This window comes from Hemicordylus capensis, chromosome 1, assembly GCF_027244095.1.
Source record: "Hemicordylus capensis ecotype Gifberg chromosome 1, rHemCap1.1.pri, whole genome shotgun sequence".
NCBI lineage: Eukaryota > Metazoa > Chordata > Lepidosauria > Squamata > Cordylidae > Hemicordylus > Hemicordylus capensis.
Genome location: NC_069657.1, coordinates 315,311,262 through 315,330,154, shown reverse-complemented (window position 1 = coordinate 315,330,154; position 18,893 = coordinate 315,311,262). Strand labels below are relative to the sequence as shown.

General features: G+C 43.7%; 1 protein-coding gene across 1 annotated transcript; it reads left to right on the top strand.

Moving 5' to 3' along the window:
- The first annotated feature begins 2,626 nt into the window (after positions 1–2,626).
- Positions 2,627–18,687, top strand: AKIRIN2 (akirin 2). The gene is made up of 5 exons (XM_053287301.1): positions 2,627–3,543; positions 15,095–15,235; positions 16,126–16,275; positions 17,358–17,429; positions 17,942–18,687. The coding sequence occupies exons 1-5, from the start codon at positions 3,336–3,338 to the stop codon at positions 17,950–17,952; spliced, it is 582 nt and encodes a 193-aa protein (XP_053143276.1). The 5' UTR covers positions 2,627–3,335; the 3' UTR covers positions 17,953–18,687.
- Positions 18,688–18,893: the final 206 nt, after the last annotated feature.

Genomic DNA, 18,893 nt, shown 5'->3' with positions numbered 1-18,893 from the left:
CTGAATAGTGGTAACAAAAAGCATAGTTATACACACACACACACACACACACACACACACACACACACCCCTATGTGCCACAACAGAACATCATCCTATATTATTTTTTAAAGGTTTTGTAAATTATGGACAATGCAAGTCATTTAATGGTACTTGAGAAAGACATGCTGTACTGGTAGCTCCAGGTCTTAACACTCACATCAATTTCAGAGGATGAATACAACTGAAGGAAGCCCAAGCGGGTACACGACTGGGGGAGTCAGTCATGTGACTTGCCTCGGGGGGGGCAAGGCAGTGGGCCCCCAGACCACTGTCTCCCCTTGCCCTATTATAGTTATGCCCCTGATCATAAAAACTTTTGCACTAGAAGACAGAAAGCAAAAGCAGCATGATATTTTCAAGTGAAAAGTTTCTATCTGCTGTTTCTGGATAACAATCCCAGTAAGTTAGTCAACAGTCATAACATGGTTTTTCATCTATACATTCCTTTTAGAAATCAGTTTTCATATGCTCTAACATTTATTTACATGTATTTGAATGTGTCTGTTTCAGGAACCATAGGCATTTAAAGGCATACATCTTTACTGCTTTTAATAGAATGCATTCCCTTCAATATGTGGCCATCAATAACAGAGATGCTCTTCATACATGGCATTTTTACTTCTTGTTTTCCCCACATCCTACTCCAGTGTCCCAGTTGAAAAGCAGCCTAGAAAGGTAAAACCACTACAAAAATGTCTGAAAATGGTTAATCTGACCTTCCATTGTCCCAAACCTGGTTCATAAATCAAGAACTCTTCTCATTTCACATTCATTACTGATCACATGGCACATCTGTTAAAGCATCAGCCTTAGGTTCCAGTTTCCTGGCTTTGTAGAGCTGAGCCACATTGATATAGCCTTAACTCTGGTCTTAAAATGGCAGGGTTTTTTGTTTTTTAAAAAAAAAACTATTGAATTTCCATGGTTTGTGAAAAGGAAATTTGTTTGGGGTTCTGTGTGTATGTTTTGTATGTGGGTTTGTGTGCAAGAGTGTTTGCTCTCTGGCATGTTTCTGTACCTCAGTGAGCATTTGTATGCATGTGTTTGTGTTGTGTGAGTGTACACGTTTCTGTTGTGTGGATGTACATGTGTTTCTGTTTCTGTCTGTGTGTGTCTGCTGGAGCAGCTGTGGTGTATGTGGCATGTGCCTGTGTATATGGCATGCAGATGTTTGCATGGCTCTGTGCATGGAGGCAGTTGTATATGTTTCTCTGTTGCAACTGTGTTTGTTTGTGCTGTGTTTGATGGCATTTGTGTTGCATCTGTAGGCATTGCTTTTGCACAACAAAAATCTGTGTTGGTGCATTTGCATTGCGTTGTGTCTGCATTGCTTTTGTGCTGTATCTGTGTTTGTGTTGCACCTGTTTGTGTCTATTTGCATCTGTTTCATCTGTGTATTTGTGTTGTGCATGTTTGCACTTGTGCTGTGTTTGTGTTGCATCTGTGTGTCTGTTTGCATTTGTGTTGAGTCTGTGTTTGTGCATGTGTTGCAGCTGTTTGCAATTGTTTGTCTGTGCACTTCTGTTGTGCGTGTTTGTGCGTTGTGCTTTTTTGTGTTGCATGCCTGTATGTTCGAGTTGCACGTCTGGTGTGTGTGTGCAGCGTATGTATGTTTGCTTTTCTGTTTGCACCTTTGTGTGAATGTGTGAGAATTTTCAAAATCATACCATACACCCCACAAACCACAACTGCTTGCCCACCCCCACAGTGCTACAGTACTAACAACTCACCTGGCTTTCCCCAACTGTCCATCCATGTCTCCCCTCCCCACCTTCCCTGAGAGTTCACCTTCCATCACTAAAGGAATAGACATTGGACTTGCAGTAGAATCCACTAGCTTGGCTCTCTCTGCTGATGTCAAGCAAAAGGTGTAAGCATTCAAGCTCCATTGTCAAACCAGACATGTGCTGTATAACTTTGCCAGCACTGGTTACCCTTAGATTTTAATGGTGCAGGAAAACCTTAATAACTGTTTCTCAAAATATCACTAAAAAGCACTCCTCCTTGACAAGCCTGACAGAGTATATCAGTACTCTGGTATGAGTACTGATGTAGAGTACATCAGTACTCTGGTAGTACTTTTGGTATGTAACAGAGTACATCAGTACTTTGGTACATACCAAAATGTGAAAGAAATAATTATATACCTGGATACAGTTTGGACAAAACAAAGTCAGTTTGTCAATTTCTAGCACTTTTTAAACTTGCTGTAGCTGTGGCAATTATCATCAGATCTCCATGAGACTTGGCAAAGTTGCTAGTTATTGGCTCAACAGTTGTCATATTTATTATATGCAATCAAATTTTGAGTGGAAAAATAATAGTGGAACCTTTTTTCCTTTTTTTTTTGCTCCTCACCTTAACTAAAAGGGTACTCTTGTGCCCCTTTAATCTTCCTCCTCGCTCCACTTTACCTAACATACACAGCTGAGCTGAATGGAAACACCCTTTGGTCTTTCCCTGATGTAACGACTGGTGTTATTAAATATCATTGGCCACTTATAATTTCCGCAAACATAAGGTCTCCTCCCCCTGCCTAGTTCTTCCTAACGAATTCAAACGACCACTTCCATTTCTTCGGCCAGTGTAACTCGCATTCTTGAGGAGCAGCCTCTCTGTGGGGATTTAAATTCTACGCCGGAAGTCAAGTCTTCAGCGCGACGCACGGCTGGAAATGTAGTTTCACCCTTCCTCCACTGCCTTTACGGCAAACGCCGGAGATGGTTGCGAAGAAACCACATTTCCCCAGATCCTTTACGGCGGCCACCACCCCCGTGCCGCGCAGGCGCGTAGGCCTAGGCTGCTTTTTGAATCAGCGGCGTTGTTATTGACGCCATATTGCTTGTGTGGAAGAGTCACAGGGAGACGCACCACAGCTACCGCCGCGGCTATCGCTCGTCATCGGCGGCCCCAGGCCGGGTAGCCTCCCGTCGAGCCGCTCCCACCGGCCTAGACACCCTCCCGGATACGGCCCGGGGAGGATTTGCCGCGGCCGGAGCCCAGGAGTCCAACGGAGCCGAGCCGGGCCAGGAGCTCCGGGCCGCTCCCTGGAGACGCAGGCGGAGCCGGCGGCCGGAGAGAGAAAGCCGAAGCGGCGCGTAGCGGTGGCGGCCCTGAGCCTGACGCGCTTTGGCAGCGGGTGAAGCTCTCTGCCGGCCTTCCTGCGCGTCTGTTCGGCCTCCCAGCCGCCTTCTCGGTGCGGAAGGCCGGGCCGGCTCGGTCGCTGCCTCCCCCCGTTCCTCCTCTCCTCCCCCCCTCCGCTTCCTCCTTCGCCTCCCGCTCCCCGCTCGGCCATGGCCTGCGGCGCCACCTTGAAACGGACTCTGGATTTCGACCCACTGCTGAGCCCGGCCTCGCCGAAGCGGCGGCGTTGCGCCCCATTGTCCGCCTCGGCGGCCACCGCCTCCTCTTCCTCGGCGGCCTCCTTCGCCTCCTCCCCGCAGAAATACCTGCGCATGGAGCCTTCGCCCTTCGGGGAAGTGTCCACCCGCCTCACTACAGGTAAAGAGCGGCTGGGGGGGGCGCTTGGGTGGGGCCGGGCGCGGAGGGGGCGCCGGGAGGGGCTGGAGCCCGGCTCGGGGCAGGGGGCGCCGCCAGGGACTCCCTCGCCGTTTGGCTTGGCGGGGCCGGGGCAGGCTGGGCGGCTCCCCCCTTCGCCCGTCTCCCCTCTCTTCCTCTCCCTTCCCTTCCTCTCCCCCCGGCCCCGCTTTGGAGTCGGCACAATGGAAATGGCCGCTCTCACCGCGGTGGGGGCGGGGAAGTGGCAGATACGGGAGAGGCCGCAGAAGGGGGTTGATAATGGGGCTGAGCCGGTAGATGTGCGGGGAGGCGGGGCGGGGAGAGCTGCTCTCTCTTTCTTCCGACACCGGGCTGCGCCCGTGGGGGGAGGGAGTCGCTCTCCGCCGCACCTTCCTTTCTCTTGGGGTGGGGACGGCTGGCTGTGGGGCTTGACTGGGAATCGGGCCGGGGGCGGGGGCGGGGGCGGTAGAAAGAGAACGAGGAACTGGGAAATGGTCGCGAGGAAGGCGGGATCCGGCCCGGGAAGAATCTCCTCCCCCCCGCGCGGCTCTTTGCCCTTCTTTCCACCCCCACCCCCACTGCAGGCGATCGATTTGTTGCAGCCATTAACTCTGGGTGTGAGTGTGCTGCTTGAACCGAGACGGCAGCGTTGTCGCCTCCTCCAGTTCAAACACCAAGGGAGAGGAGAGGAGCGGAGCGGAGCGGGCTCTGTTATCAATCACCCGCAGTAGGTCGCTGTGGCAGTGATCGGGGCCGATTCTACAACAAAAGAATTGCGACACACACAGCAGCATATAGTCCATAATTATCAATACTTTCTGGATATTTCAGTTCAGTGTTATAAAGGTGTGTTAAGGCAGCAAATCGAATACCATTTGATAAAGAGAGTGGATTTTTATGCTGTTTAACGGGCAGAATTAAAGGGGCACATCTCTGCTCCTCTTCCCATATTAATGGCAGACTCACTGTTCACTGTGTTACGACTTCTGATGGTATCTCCATGGGTTAGGCTACATTGTAGTTTCTGGTAGTGGGTCCCATTGAACTCTTACTGTGTTCTTCTTCTCTCACTGTGATTAGTCCAGTTCTAAGTATGCAGCTTCCCTTATTTTGAGTTGAGTCTGCATGTATGTGTGTGGTTTCTGGGCCAGTTGTCACAGTCATCTCAAACAGAAGGTAGAATTAGTTCTCTAATAAGCTTGCCTTATTGTTTTCATATACTGTGATCTGCAGTTGCTGTTCTGGACAGCCTCACTGTGACAGAATAGTTGCATTTGTTGCATGGTAAACATGCAACAAATTGGAAGTGGTCCTTCAATCTTGCACTTTGGCTAGGCGTTTTGGTGTTTAGAAGTTGCTTTAAAATGGTCCCATTGTAGTGAAACTAGGTTGCTGAACTATAGTGAACATTGATGCAATGTCATATTGAGCCCTAGTGAAATACCATTGATTTCAGCGGATTCTAAAACTGGTTGTTGAATTGCTCCCTCCTAAAACACCTTTCTTATGAGCAAGTTCAGTTGGAGTCAGTGAAGCATATTGTGTCTTCAGGATTGCAGCTTAGTGTGAATCATTAAATGACTAAAGTACATGCAGAAAGGAAGTCCAAAATAACTCTACTTTCATCCTGCATATTTAAAATAGTAACATTTTGGATGGGTGACTTCACTGAGAAGTAGAAATATACATGTTATGAATATTTAATGTAAACACAGATTTAAAAATTGATTTAATGATGTGAACAGCTGGGCATGCAAAGTAACTACAGTATTGCAGGGATTGTTGATTTCATGGCATAGTTTGAATTCTCTGATAGCTCAGTTGCAAAAACCTAGGTTTATTCTCCTACAGTAAACGTTGAGCAAGTTCTTCAGTTCTTCTTAATCTTCTGATTTCATAAGAATGAATGAATTTCTTTATTATGGCCATAGGCCAGCAGAATGATTCCATAAGTATCTGTGCATGTGTTTAACTGTGGTTAAATTCAAGTGAGACCCAAAGTACAGGCACTCCCCTAGTTACAAACACCCGACTTGAAAAGTTCCATAACCTACTACATGAAGGAAATCTCCAACTTAAATGCCAACCTACACATACACTACTACGAATATTTGTATTCCGCTTTTCAACAAAAGTTGACATACAAACGGGTCATCACTCTTAGGAACTGTATGTACTCTGAGTTATGAACATCTGACTTACAAACTTTTGGAATGCAACCTGTTTGTAAGTTGGGGACTTCCTTTCTGCCATGCTTTAATTTACAGGGCCTAAAATGTAAGTGTTTTTATAAACCAACAACTTAACAGAGAAATGGCTTAGTAATATTTAGTAATATCTCTCAAAACGATTTAAAATATCAATCAGCATAATAACACATGTTGCTGTAAATTGCTGACTGACCAACAATATTGAATTGTTCAGTGAGTGCAGTGCATCTTATATAGGTGTGATGTAAGGTGTGGTTGCAATGCTGTCATAATGGGATTGTCATTGTTTTCAGTACCCATTGGTATGAATTTTATGCAAACAGCTCTTGAAAAAGCTTGTAACTGTTCTGGACACACATGCCCTTATCCTGTAGTATTCACTGTTAAATTTGCTCCTTGGCAGAGCATCACCTGGCTTCAATGAGGCAAATACCATAATGTAATCTGAAGTCTAGTTTTGGAGTTGGGTGGGCATGTCATTAAAAATGAGGCACCCGCTGCATCAAACATAAAGCAGCAGTAGGTAAATAGGTGCTATGCTTGGGGCAGTGGGGGGAGGAGGTGGAGAAGAAACATTCAGAGTAAATATTATATCTAATAGTTTTGAACATTGTTTGGACAGCTGTTAACGTTGCTTCAGGTTTCTTCATTCCAAACGGACTTATCTTCTCAATACTACCTATTGATTTTCTGTCTCATGTTTAACTGACTTCTAGTAATTGTATATCTTAAAACTAAGACTGGTTTAATTGCAGTATGCAGTGCATTTACATTATACAAAGCTTGAGTAGAGTATTTTTCTTGGGGGGGAAATACAAGCTTGTTCCTATTTGGGAAGTTCAATATCTTGTGGCAGAGCTTTGGCTAGACAGTCTAGGTTTAATATTAGTGCAGACTACTCTAGCAGTCATCTTCACATAAATGTCAGTTAATTAAAAAAAGATAAAATTGCCTGTCATTATGAGGCTTTGATATAAGATTTCTGTTGAGGCCGCAAACTAGAGCCTAGTTGTTGGTGAACTTCAAACCTGTTTGAGTTGTAGAACTACAGACTGTTAGTAGGGCTTTGAGTGACCAAATTCTCCTCCATACTCCTCACCCACAAATCTCTGCAGAGACAATATGTCAAGGAACAAGGTTCTAGCCTAGCATTCTTTTTGGTGTGCTAGCTTGATGGAGGATCATTCAAAGCCCCTCCTTCAGTCTTGGGGTGATAAATCTCAAAGTCAAACATAGGTTTAGCACCCAGTGAAAACTAGGCCAGAGTTAATATCCTCTCTTACATCTCTATCTTTAGATCAATAATCTACAATGCAGATTTAACTCAAGACTGTAAAGTAAGACCTATTTTAATTAGCATATCTGTGTTTTACTTCTCTTTTCATTCCATAAAAAGAGAATTATGGTGGCTCTCACTAGTAAGAAAATTATGGTGGCTCTCACTAGCATCACCTTAAATTGGGGTGTGACCAGCAATTACTCAAATGCTTGGTATAACTCCTAGAGTAATCTTGGTGTCCTATATCCAGCCACTATTTAGTGGAACTATGGAAGGATAATGAAGAAGGGATGGTATTGCATCAATTTGGTCTTGTGGTAGCAAGCATGACTTGTCTCCTTTGCTAAGCTGGGTCTGCCCTGGTTGCATTTGAATGGGAGACTACATGTGAGCACTAAGATATTCCCCTTAGGGGATGGGAAGAGCACCTGCATGCTTGCCTGCAGAAGTTCCCAAGTTCCCTCCCCTGGCATCTCCAAGATAGGGCTGAGAGAGTCTCCTGCCTGCAACTGGCAGCTCCTACCTGCCTGTCCTCCAAGCCCCTGCCGCCCTGCTGTGGCACTGCTGAAACAGAAATGCCTCTGTGGAAGCGGTAACTTACTCCTTTAAAAAAGTGCACGGCAGTGATGGGATGCAGGCATGTAAATGGCGTCACTGCATGTGTAGGCAGGACCTGCCCGTCTCCTCTTAAGGGAGCCCCTCGCTGCCCTTGGATGTGCACCGAAGCAATTCGGTGCACATCCCTAATGGCAGCTTCCTATATTTCTATGCCATGTATCTTGGAAATGCCAGGCCTTTAATTTCAAAAGTCTACACCGCCTAGAGATACGTATAAATATAAGTAAAATAATGTTTCCATTTCAAATGTAATGTCGCCCTCTTTAAAAAGAAAACAATAATTGCTGTATGCACAGTCTTATTGTTTAACAGAGGTCATGCATTGAACCAGTGAGGAAATGGAATGTAAACAAAATAACTTTTTTGGGAATGCAAGATTTGCTGTTCCGGAGAACCTTGCCTGTTGTCTGCTCCTGGTGTGGAGAGTGTTCCAACTTCTGTTCCCTCTGCTCTTCACATATTAATCTGTATGGAATGTGTTCTTCTGCCTCTTTGATTCTAGCAGTGAAGCACACTTCGAAGTGCTAATGTGTTAAATATTGGAGGGTGTAGACTATATTCTTAGATGAGAAGTTCTGTACTTCTTGTAACCTCTGGACATAAGGTTAGCCACCTTATACTGAGCAAGGATTGCTGTATGCTTTAAAGCTCTATGGATTGCCTAACTGAATATGTGAGACACTACTGTGGGGAAGGTCTCCTTTTCCTTTGTATCGTGCAGGAACTCTGTCTAGTGGCAGGTGGGGTCACTGGACCAGGGCTGCTGTCCTGAATGCTTCACTTTTCCTTTTGGCAGTACCATTTAAAATAGCTAGTTCCTAAGTTCTAGTATTGCCAAGCCAAGCAGTGGTGATAAATCTCAACAAGGAAACCCTGTGCATGTGCTGCATTTGAATGTGAACTTTTAATTTCTAGGCACTCAAATCTGTTCTACTTAAACTATTCCCAGTATTGGTTATCTTCATACTGTTGTTCTTTGAGGGGTTTTCCTGGGGAAGGTGATTATTGCAGTCCTAATTAAGGCTGGCTAGATCCTGGAATTTGATCCTGTGGGCATGCCATTTCTGCTGCTCTGGGCTTTTTGTAAGGGCAGCTAGTAAAATGGTTTGTGAATAACAGCTTCTACAGGACAGTTAATTGGGCAGAGTCCCCACCTTTACTGTAACCATTGGAAGTCAGGAGTTACTCAGTCAATACTGAATACATGGTTGCATTAGCTAACTGCCTCCAATATGGGCTGCTGACATCAATGAGGGTGACTAACTAGTTAACCAGGTGTTTCTGTGTGTTGACTGAAGCACGCCTACCTGAGTTCTTCTTACTTCTGCTGTTGCTTGATGGTGGACATTCCCTTCCTCCTCCAATTGCTGTAGCAGCTGCCACTGGTCTCTTAAAAGATTCTGCTAGCCTAAGAATCAAATTCTCAGACCTCAGACATAAATAATGATTTTGTAACTTATTTTTGGCAAGTGGTTTACTTAATGAGGCAGCATGCTGCCTAGTACTACCGGAAGGGATTCTGCTTGTGCAGGGTGGCAGTGGGTGGGGGTGGGTTAGAGTGAATTCCACTCAGGCTGAATCAGGAAAGTCTCACTTTGAATGCATGTGTGCACACACTGGTTCAAAGGCCACAGATATGTGCCATTACTTAAAGACCAGGCTGTTAGGATCACTGTATCGGTGCTCCACAGCCTCATGAGCTTTTTGCCTTCCAGGTATGAGTCAAAACAGCTGAAGTTAGCTTTGCCTTTGAGACTGCACCTGCTCTTGCATCCTTTTGGACTTTCTAGTTGGACAAAGATAACCTCTTGATATTATCTGCACTGTTCAAACAGTGGAGGGCATGATTATGGGACTTTCTTCCTTTGGACATTCCTACAGCCTGGCATTTCTCAGAAGCAAGAGATGGACTTCTAAAAATCAGGATAGATGTAGAGTACACAAGGGGCAGATTTAGATGGGTTCATTGGAATGCATGAAGCTATGCATTGAATCTTCTGAAGTTAAAAAAGGGAATGGGGACCTGCATATCGTGTGTTGAGAGAACTTTTCATAAGTTTCACATTTATTCCATCTCTGGACATTGTTTATGTACTTCCTTGTCAGGGTAGAGAAAAATCAATGATTTAAAAACATATATATATTAAATAGGATTTTAAAAAGTGTAATAGAATACTAAATTTTCAATTCTCTTGTTTAAAAAACCCCAGCTAAAATTAAAATCTCATCACAAACATGGTGCACCAACATTTAGTGTTCTAAAAATGAATTACGCTCCTCACACATTGAGTTACTTAGCAATTGGAGGCATTCATTTCATGAAAATGGCTCTAGTCTGTCCAGCAGGGCCTAGCAACTACCAGCTCTTGCATTTGGAAATTTCTGAGCTTTCAGTTGATTTCTAAGCCTGTTTTTCATGTGCAAAGACACAGACTGGATAGTAGGGTGATGGTTTTGTGGTGGGTCTGGGCCAAGGCAAATAAATTAAGAATAAATACTATATAAGAAAGGAGATAAAGTAGGAAAATTGTGTGCATGTTGGGAGGAGAAATTATTCAGTACACAGCTTCCACATTTTGCCACTGAAGAACTGTCATTGCTTCTGGACGTAGGAAAGAATATCTGGGAATATTTTGAGTAAATTAGGGGTGTGCACGGAACCGGTCCGGCACTGCGGTGGGGGGTTCCAATTAAAACGGGGGGGGCGGCCTTACTCACCCCTTCCTTCAAAGTCACCGTAATTTTTGTAGTAATCGGGCGGCAGGGTGCCGCCCGCTTCAATCTCCGCTCGGCTCCTCCATTTGTATACATAAATTATAATCGGGCGGCAGGATCGCTCCCAGTCCCTGCCGCCCCCTTCAAGCTAAGCCCCGCTCGGCTGGCGGCCGCCCCCTGCAGCTATCAAGAGGCCCCTGCCGCCCCCTTGCCAAATGTCCCCCCCCCATTACAAGAGGACAGCAGGAGAACTCCCTGCCGTCCCCTTCCCCGGCTGGGCTGCAAATGGCTTCTAGGAAGCCTTTCACGTGTGTGCACAAAAGGCTTCCTAGAAGCCATTTGCAGCCCAGCTGGCAAAGCGAGCGGATGGCAGGGAGCTCTCCTGCCGGCCTCTTGTAATGGGGGGGGGACATTTGGCAGGGGGGCGGCAGGGGCCTCTTGATAGCTGCAGGGGGTGGCCGCCAGCCGAGCGGGGCTTAGCTTGAAGGGGGCGGCAGGGACTGGGAGCGATCCTGCCGCCCGATTATAATTTATGTATACAAATGGAGGAGCCGAGCGGAGATTGAAGCGGGCGGCACCCTGCCACCCAATTACTACAAAAATTACGGTGACTTTGAAGGAAGGGGTGAGTAAAGCCCCCCCCCCTGTTCTAATTGGAACCCCCCACCCGAACCAAAACCGCCTCGTGACCGGACCGGTCTGGAGGCCTTTAGAATGGCCTCCAAACCAGTCCGTGCACATGACTAGAGTAAATGCCTTTCCAGTGTAAAAAGGAAAAAGTGTCAGGTATAAGCAGTGCAACAAGGAGATGCAGGGCAGTTTGACACAATGAGTGAAAATATCTATTACATAAACATAAAAATCATCTAAATTACATGCAGTATACCCTTGTAGATGTAAATGCTCTGTTGCAGGGGCTCCCAACCTGCACTCCAGATGTTGCTGAACTACAACTCCTGTCATCCCCCACTACAATAAATTGTGGTGGGGGGTGATGGGAGTTGTAATTCAGCAGCATCTAGAGTACCATAGTTTAGGAATCTCTGCTCTATTGAATTGTAAACTTATGTTTTAGTTATCAGACTTGCACCATTGTTCATGTAGAGAAGTATCTGTGGGAAACTGGATTGAAATCAGTTGTTTCTTGCTCTGTTTCTTGCCCATGGTTAATAGGCAGGGTTGATAAAAATCAATGATTAAAAAAAAAATTCTAACCACTTTAGAAATTTAAATGTATTTTACATTTGGATTTTAATATTTTTAAAAATTCACAAGAGCCTAGGTCAAATATCGTGAATATTAACTATAACTTCTAATTGTATTCTATGAACATGTTAACAGCAGTATATGGAGATGAGAAGAGACCTGATCAATCCAGAAGGTTTACATGCAGCGTGTAAATATACTCACTCAAGCCCCCCCTCCCACTTAAAAGTGCAAAGACAAAGAAGGTCAATAAATGGGTAGAGATATAGAGAAATGTATAGAGTGGGGATGGATTAGATCTGAGCAAGGAGATGTAGTCTGCATATACATGCACAGGGTAGGGTAGGGTAGGGGAATAGAAAATGAAACCAAAAGTGAACATATTCATATTGTTGTCCTGAAAAAACTTTTTCCGAGTGTATTCTGCATTGTGGAAGGGAAACACCTATCATGGCAGCAGGCTGCAAGAGATCCCATTTGGGAATATTTTGATAAAGTTTTAATCTTAATGAAGACAGGCATGCTTGCAAAATGCAAACAGTGCAGCAGTGAAATGCAAGACCTGGTTGCCTGAATGAAACTGCATTATTAAAGTGTGTGCCTGCCTGCCTACCTTCTAAAAATGAAATCCACATCTATCTCTGAATATGTATTAAGGTTATATTAGATAACAAGAATGTACTTTTATAGAAAATTATGATTGGATAGAATAGAAATAGAATCTTCCTGATTGGTGATTTAAATAATTAAAATTGAGTCTTCCTGTTAAGTGATTAAATCAAAGCAACCCTGCTAGTAGTGGGCTGATAGTTCAAATCTGTTGGGTTATGTAGAACATTCTGACTTGAAATGGGTCGTTTTGATTGATCCAAGCTTGAAACGGAACACCCTTCAAACGGAGGGCCTGTTTCGAGCTCAGAACAGAATGATCCTGTTCTGAGTCATCATATTTCCAGTGTTCTAGCACCATTTGGGCAGGCTGCTTTCCTTCACTGACTGGTTTTGGCACTGACTTCCGATTGGTTTGTGATCGCCTTGATTGACTTGTTATCATACACATTGTTTGATATGTATGTTAAGCCAACCATGAAGCAAAGAGATCATAAGCCAATCAGACACCAGTGCCAAAATCAGTCAGCAAAGGGGAAAACGTGTCTCTAAAATGGCACTTGGGGCACAGAACATTCTGGGCATTTGTATTCCATTCTGTGCACATCCCTACTAATCTGAATTACTCTAGATATTGGCAAGGAAGCAATATAGTGCTTTGTGTGGGAGGACAAAGTTGTGGCTAAGACAAGATAGGTCTATCCAATGTCGGCACTGAAAATTATGAGGAGAGAGAGGACTTTGTAGCAGGACACACTGCCTATAGTTTGGTATGATGCTAAGAGAGACATATGCATAATGTAGGGCATTGTGCTTGGTGTTAGCAACTGTGAGCTTTCTCTAATAACCTGACATACTGGAGGAGTGTGGGAGGGAGGAAACGAGTCCCCCCCCCGCTCCCATGAGCACTATGGAAATGACTCTAATGGTGGGGTGATCAGTGCTTGTAGTAAGGTAGAGAGGGATCATGCCCACTGGCTTTGTCCTGGCACGTACACATTGATTGGGTCATCTGCATTTGGAGTTTAAGATGTAGGAGATCTGTGTTTGCTCTCTCTGTATTTGTGCCCCACAGTTTTGCTGGGACAAATTATAGATACAGTTTATATATGCACAGCTCAGTGAAGAAGACCCAATCAATGTGTGAAGGTTGGAGCAGAGGTAGCATCTGCAATTTGCTTTGGTGACTGGCGGATGAATATATAAACTGACTACCTTGAAAAGTATTGTGTTTGAGATCATGTGAGGCCAAAGCAAAGTTTTGTTGATGGCATTTTATTGTAAGCATATTCTAAGAAGGGGTCACGCTGTCACTGCCCTCCCTCCTGCCCCTGAACCCTCACCTCCAGTCTCTCTGGGCTGCTGGAGAGGAGCTGCCACCTGTCCTCCCCTTACTGGAGGAGGAGTCGGCGGCTGAGGCCTGGCCAGTGGGGGGTGGGAGGAAGGAGGAGGTGGCAGCGGTGGCGCAGCTGGGGGGGGGGGCAGTGTTTCCCAGCCGGGGAAATGGGGTGCTGGGCAGTTGGGCAGCGGTGGTGGGCGCAGCAGAGATTGTGCACCCACCAGAGCCTGCTGCATGGGGGCCTCGGGGTTGGTGCACCCACGCACTCTTGAGGGAAGCCTGCCTATGAGGAGCATTCAGCCAGCACCACTGCAGTCTCCCAGTGGGTCAAGAGTTGCAGGTTTCTTTCTTTCCAGGGGGGTGTCAGGAGAGAGAGTGCAGCCCTGTAAAGAGATGCTGCAGAAGGATCGGTAAAGTTAACTGTTGAGAATACTACCACTGGACCCGTGGCAGTGAAAATCATGATCATAAGTACAGCATGGAAGTTCTTTTTAGTGTGGATTGTGATTATCAAGCCTTTTGCAGATACTAATCACATGCCGTGTACAATTTCTGTTATGATTTATTATATACTGCTTTTCAACCAAAATTCTCAAAGCAGTTCACATAGAGAAATAAATAAAAAAATGATTCTTAGTCAAAGAACTGTCTAAAATGACACAGAGGAGACACCAGCAATAGCCACTGGAAAGATGCTGTCCTGTGTTTGAATAGGGCCAATTGCTGTGTCCCTGCTAAGTATAAGATAATCGGCACTTTGAAAGATGCTTTGCTCAATAAGCAGGGGAGATTTGTACATAGGATGGGTTTGCAAATAAGTGCAAAACACTCAATGTCACTTAGATCACCTGCACGTAGTGCTATAACATAGGAAGGTGGAAACATTTGCAAAAATAAGGGGATATGTATCAGATATTGGCCGATGGCATACATTTAGGCTGTGATAGTTTGTGAAATGAATATAGTTGCCAGTGCCAAGTATGAAACAGTTGATGACTGAGTCCTCAGCTCACTGTTTTCTAGGGTGTGGTGATGGAATGAAAAGGCAGAAGATATAGGAGACAGGTAGTGAGTGCTAACGGAGCCTTCTCTTAGGCCTTATCTGTCCTCTGAGCAGGGGTGTAGCTATAATTGAGCAGATGGGTTCAAAGAACCTGAGTTCCTGGGGGGCCCCCAGGTCCACCCCTCCCTATCTTCATTATCTCCCTCACCCCAAGAGGCCGCTAGAGAGAGGGGTGAACACGGGCCCCCTTTCCCCTAGCTATGCCTCTGCCTCTGAGAATTGGGAGGTAGAACAAAAGTAGTAGTGTTGGGCATTTTAAAAAAACAAATTTTCATTTTATGTGGATGAATTAATTTATACAAGCTTTTAATGTGGCTGGCTAAAATGTGTGATCTAGATGGGCTTTTCAGTGTAATGAGAACTGCAGATAATCTCTGTTTACTGCAGTCGTTAAACTTGTATACACCTTTGTCATGTATAGTTAACATGCTTGAAATTTCAAATGGGACCAGTCTGATAATTGCAGAAACACAGTTTTTTTCTCTCCTTTGTAGAACAAATTCTGTACAACATAAAACAGGAGTACAAACGCATGCAGAAGAGGAGACACTTAGAAAACTTTCAGCAAACAGATCCCTGTTGTTCTACTGATGCACAGTCACCAGCATTTCTCCTTGCTGGACCAGCTTTGCCAGGTGACGTTTTTAAAATAAATTTGTGTGATAGTTGAACATTTGGGTTCCAAACGAGTGTCGTCCTGATTGTGTTTCACTATAAATGTCCTATTTTGCTGAAATATTCTCATTGCAGGAGGGAAGATATTACTAGCAGAGCAATAGTAAACCCAAATTAAGCATATTAATCAAAGGTGCTCATATTTTTTCCAGGTATGGGGAGGGCATCCATCACACGATGGGTTATCAGGCTCTGAGTCGAAATCAAAATAGTCCTCCTATAAGTGAGGCCTCAAGTTATATCTTAATCTTTCGCAAAGCACTATTTTGTTGTTAGAAGCTCCTTTCACTTGTGGAAGGAAACTTGTGCTTTAAGCAAGCCATTACTCTGCCAGTGGGAAGGATCCTTGCATAAGCACAAATCTCCTGTGAGCAGAAGGAGTTCCCACCAACATAGAAGTGCTCAGAAGAAGGTTAGGAGACATTTGTAAAAATATATCTTTAAAATAGAGGTCTTAAGTCATATTTTGCATGTTTGCAGACAAATCCCCTTGTGAGTACTTTGGTTATTCACACAAATAATTTGTGGATGTATTCTGGTAATTCACTGCTGTACTTCCAGTGATGTGCATATTCATGCTTTTTCTGTAAGATTCTGAATTTAACAAGTTGGCAGGTGCTCAGTTTAAAGACCTGTGCTATAAAGGCCCTTATCCAGAGAAAATGGGTCACACTTAAGTCTTACTGAAATCAATGAGGCTTTAGTGCAATGATCTTAATCTAGATTCAGGCCAAGGCTTTGCATTCTAGTGTAGTCTAAAGTAAGATTCTTAGTGTTTGCAGGTGTTCTGTGTACACTGATCTGTAATCAGAAACATTAATCACTGATGTACCTGAGTGTTCTTTCATAGGTACTTCATCTGCAGCATCATCGCCACTGAAAAAAGAACAGCCTCTCTTTACTCTCAGACAAGTTGGGATGATCTGTGAACGCTTGCTCAAAGAACGTGAAGAGAAAATCCGTGAAGAGTATGAAGAAATTTTGACCACAAAACTTGCAGGTATGTTGGGGCCATATGGAAGTTCATTGATTCTTCCTAGTCAACTATGGACTTCTGGGAATAAAGATGTAGTTCCTGGGTAGTAATCTCGGCTATCCTTCTTATGAAATGGCTACTTATGAAGGCAGGCAGGCAATTCTTGTCCTGTTCCAGTTTGCTGACAAGTATACAATACTGTGGTGTGACAAGACTGTAAAATGAACATTAACCAAGTTTTATTTCTTCTCCTGGATAGTGGATAAAAAGGTAGCTTGAATATATGGGTTTCTAAATTAATTGTATTCATCCTCCCAGTAACTTGTAGTGTAACTTGGCTTGGGCTGCAACTGAAGCCCTGCTTTAGTGAACAGTTTGTGCAAATCGCCAATATTTTTGTACCTGATTACCTTGCTGTTTAGTGGTGATGTCACTTCAGTGTTCAAACTACAGGCAGAATGCATAGGGATTATACATCTGATAATGTGCTGAACACACAAGGCCCTTGGCAGATAATTTCTGTAACTTGTTTATATTATAACAAAGGTACAGTGAGAGGCTTTTACAATACTGAAGTATGAGTTGATGGTAACCTAAGCAGTATTGTTGGCCATGATTGATAGCAACAAATCGGGACATTCAACTCAAGACATTCAGTGACTGAGGATAGAGCCTGGATTGGAGGATGGAGCCTGGCTATTTTCTATGAAAAGAGTACATTCTTTTACTTCACTACATGGAAATGCTAACTGGAGTACATAAACATCTATGCAGTGTGTATTTCTTGCAGATCCCCTCAGTAACAACAAACTACTGTATTCTGTTAGTTGAAGGTGCTTTACAGAGTTCAGCAGAATTTCCAAATAAGGAAGTTAATTGAATGGTGATCAAAATTGTGTTTAAAAAATTGCCATGTGTGGACAAGGTGGTTGAGAAGTAAGATGCAGTTAGTACAATTCTGAGGGAGCCAGCGCAGCTCCATAGACATGGTGGATTGAATACTTAATGTGAAGTGGTTCCTTTCTCTTTTACTGGTGGTGTGTTGTAGATCCTGCTTATGTGCTTGTCATGTATGGTTACTTACTTGAAATATTTCTTGATCACAGAACAGTATGACGCATTTGTGAAGTTCACGCATGACCAGATCATGCGACGATACGGAGAACAGCCTGCAAGTTGTAAGTATTTTAAGTTTGCCATTTTATTGCACCTGGTGGTTAATGCTGTCAGAAAGCCAGCATGGTGGTGTTCTTATGTAATAGCAATGTTCCAAGTAAAATTTGATCCTTTAATACAGGGCAGGTATTGAAAAAGTATGGTAACTGTATCTGCTTTTTGTATGCTTAGGCAACTTGAGGTTTTATTCTATCTATCTAACTTGTACACTGCCCTAAACCTTCATCTCTGGGTGGTTAACAATAGCATAAAACAAGTTTTAAAAGTATACAAAAACTTAAAACAATTTAACAATTTAAAAATAAACCAGAGATTAAAACCTAAAAAATTTAGGAAGCTGAGAAAGCTTGGGTGAAAAGATGGGTTTTCAGTTTTTTTTAAATTGCCAGAGATGGGGAGGATCGTATCTCAGCAGGGAGCGCATTCCACAATCTCGGGGTTTAGTAATTGTTAGAAATCTTCTATTGCATTGTCAGCTATTAGCCCTGACTTAATACTTTCTTTCTCTTTTCAGATGTTTCATGAATCATGTTTTCTGCATATGTGGGCAGCCCTGAAACCCTGTTCTGTGTTGCAAGCTGTCCTTTAAAGACTTGCAACAATGCCATATTTCCCCCTCCCTCCCCCTGTATACACTGGTTATTTCAAGCTTTTGTCAGTGGCAACCACTCTTATGCAGCAACTGGTTTTGGAGTGCTCCCTGATGTCAGTACCACCTGGATGTGGACCTTTGCTACCTGTTAATACCAGTGGTCTCATTTGCTGTATCATTACAATTTGGCTTATGTTAATAAGTTTGAAAAGTAAAAGGATTAAAGCTGATGTACTAGAACTCTGCCCTTCACTGGTTGTGTAAATAAAAGTGTAGAATGACACTTCTGACTGAAGTTAGTGTGGTTTTCATAACTGTGCACTGCAAAGCTGTATTCACAGTTAAATTAGAATGTAATCCCTGGACAACTTTTAAGCAAATAGCCCACAGTACTGCCTGTGAAATAGTGAAGGAGGGCATTTCTGTATTCCATGACTTTTTGGGGGATTAAGAATGGGTTTATATAATTTCTCATTTTTGTAGTTTTTATTTATTCTATCAGTCTTTAACAAATGTTTATTGCTGCAATTTTTCAGTGTATCATTGTTTTACTGCCCTTGTAGTACTGGAATTTAGTTGAAAGAATAAAACATTTACTTCTAACCAGTTTGTTTTTAATATGCAGGTGACATTTTTGCCACTATCTGAATAAAATGAATTTGAGTGTGTGAAGTGAAAACTTATAATTTTCTTCCTGAGCTAATGATTTGTTAACAAAAGTTGAGAGATAGTCCCTTTAGTTAAATTTGACTGACCTGCTGACTTCTGTGGAGGCACACTTGTGTAATCAACCAGCAGCTCATGACTTAGCATTGTGTAGGTGACAAAATAAACTGAGAAATGAACTAGGCTACTTCCCTACACAATGAAATTG

Excerpts from the sequence above, each read along its gene's own strand:
- AKIRIN2 (XM_053287301.1), top strand. The coding sequence starts at position 3,336 with ATGGCCTGCGGCGCCACCTTGAAACGGACTCTGGATTTCGACCCACTG. Across the intron at positions 3,544-15,094 it reads GTCCACCCGCCTCACTACAG|AACAAATTCTGTACAACATA; the intron begins GTAAAGAGCGGC and ends TCTCCTTTGTAG. Across the intron at positions 15,236-16,125 it reads TGCTGGACCAGCTTTGCCAG|GTACTTCATCTGCAGCATCA; the intron begins GTGACGTTTTTA and ends GTTCTTTCATAG.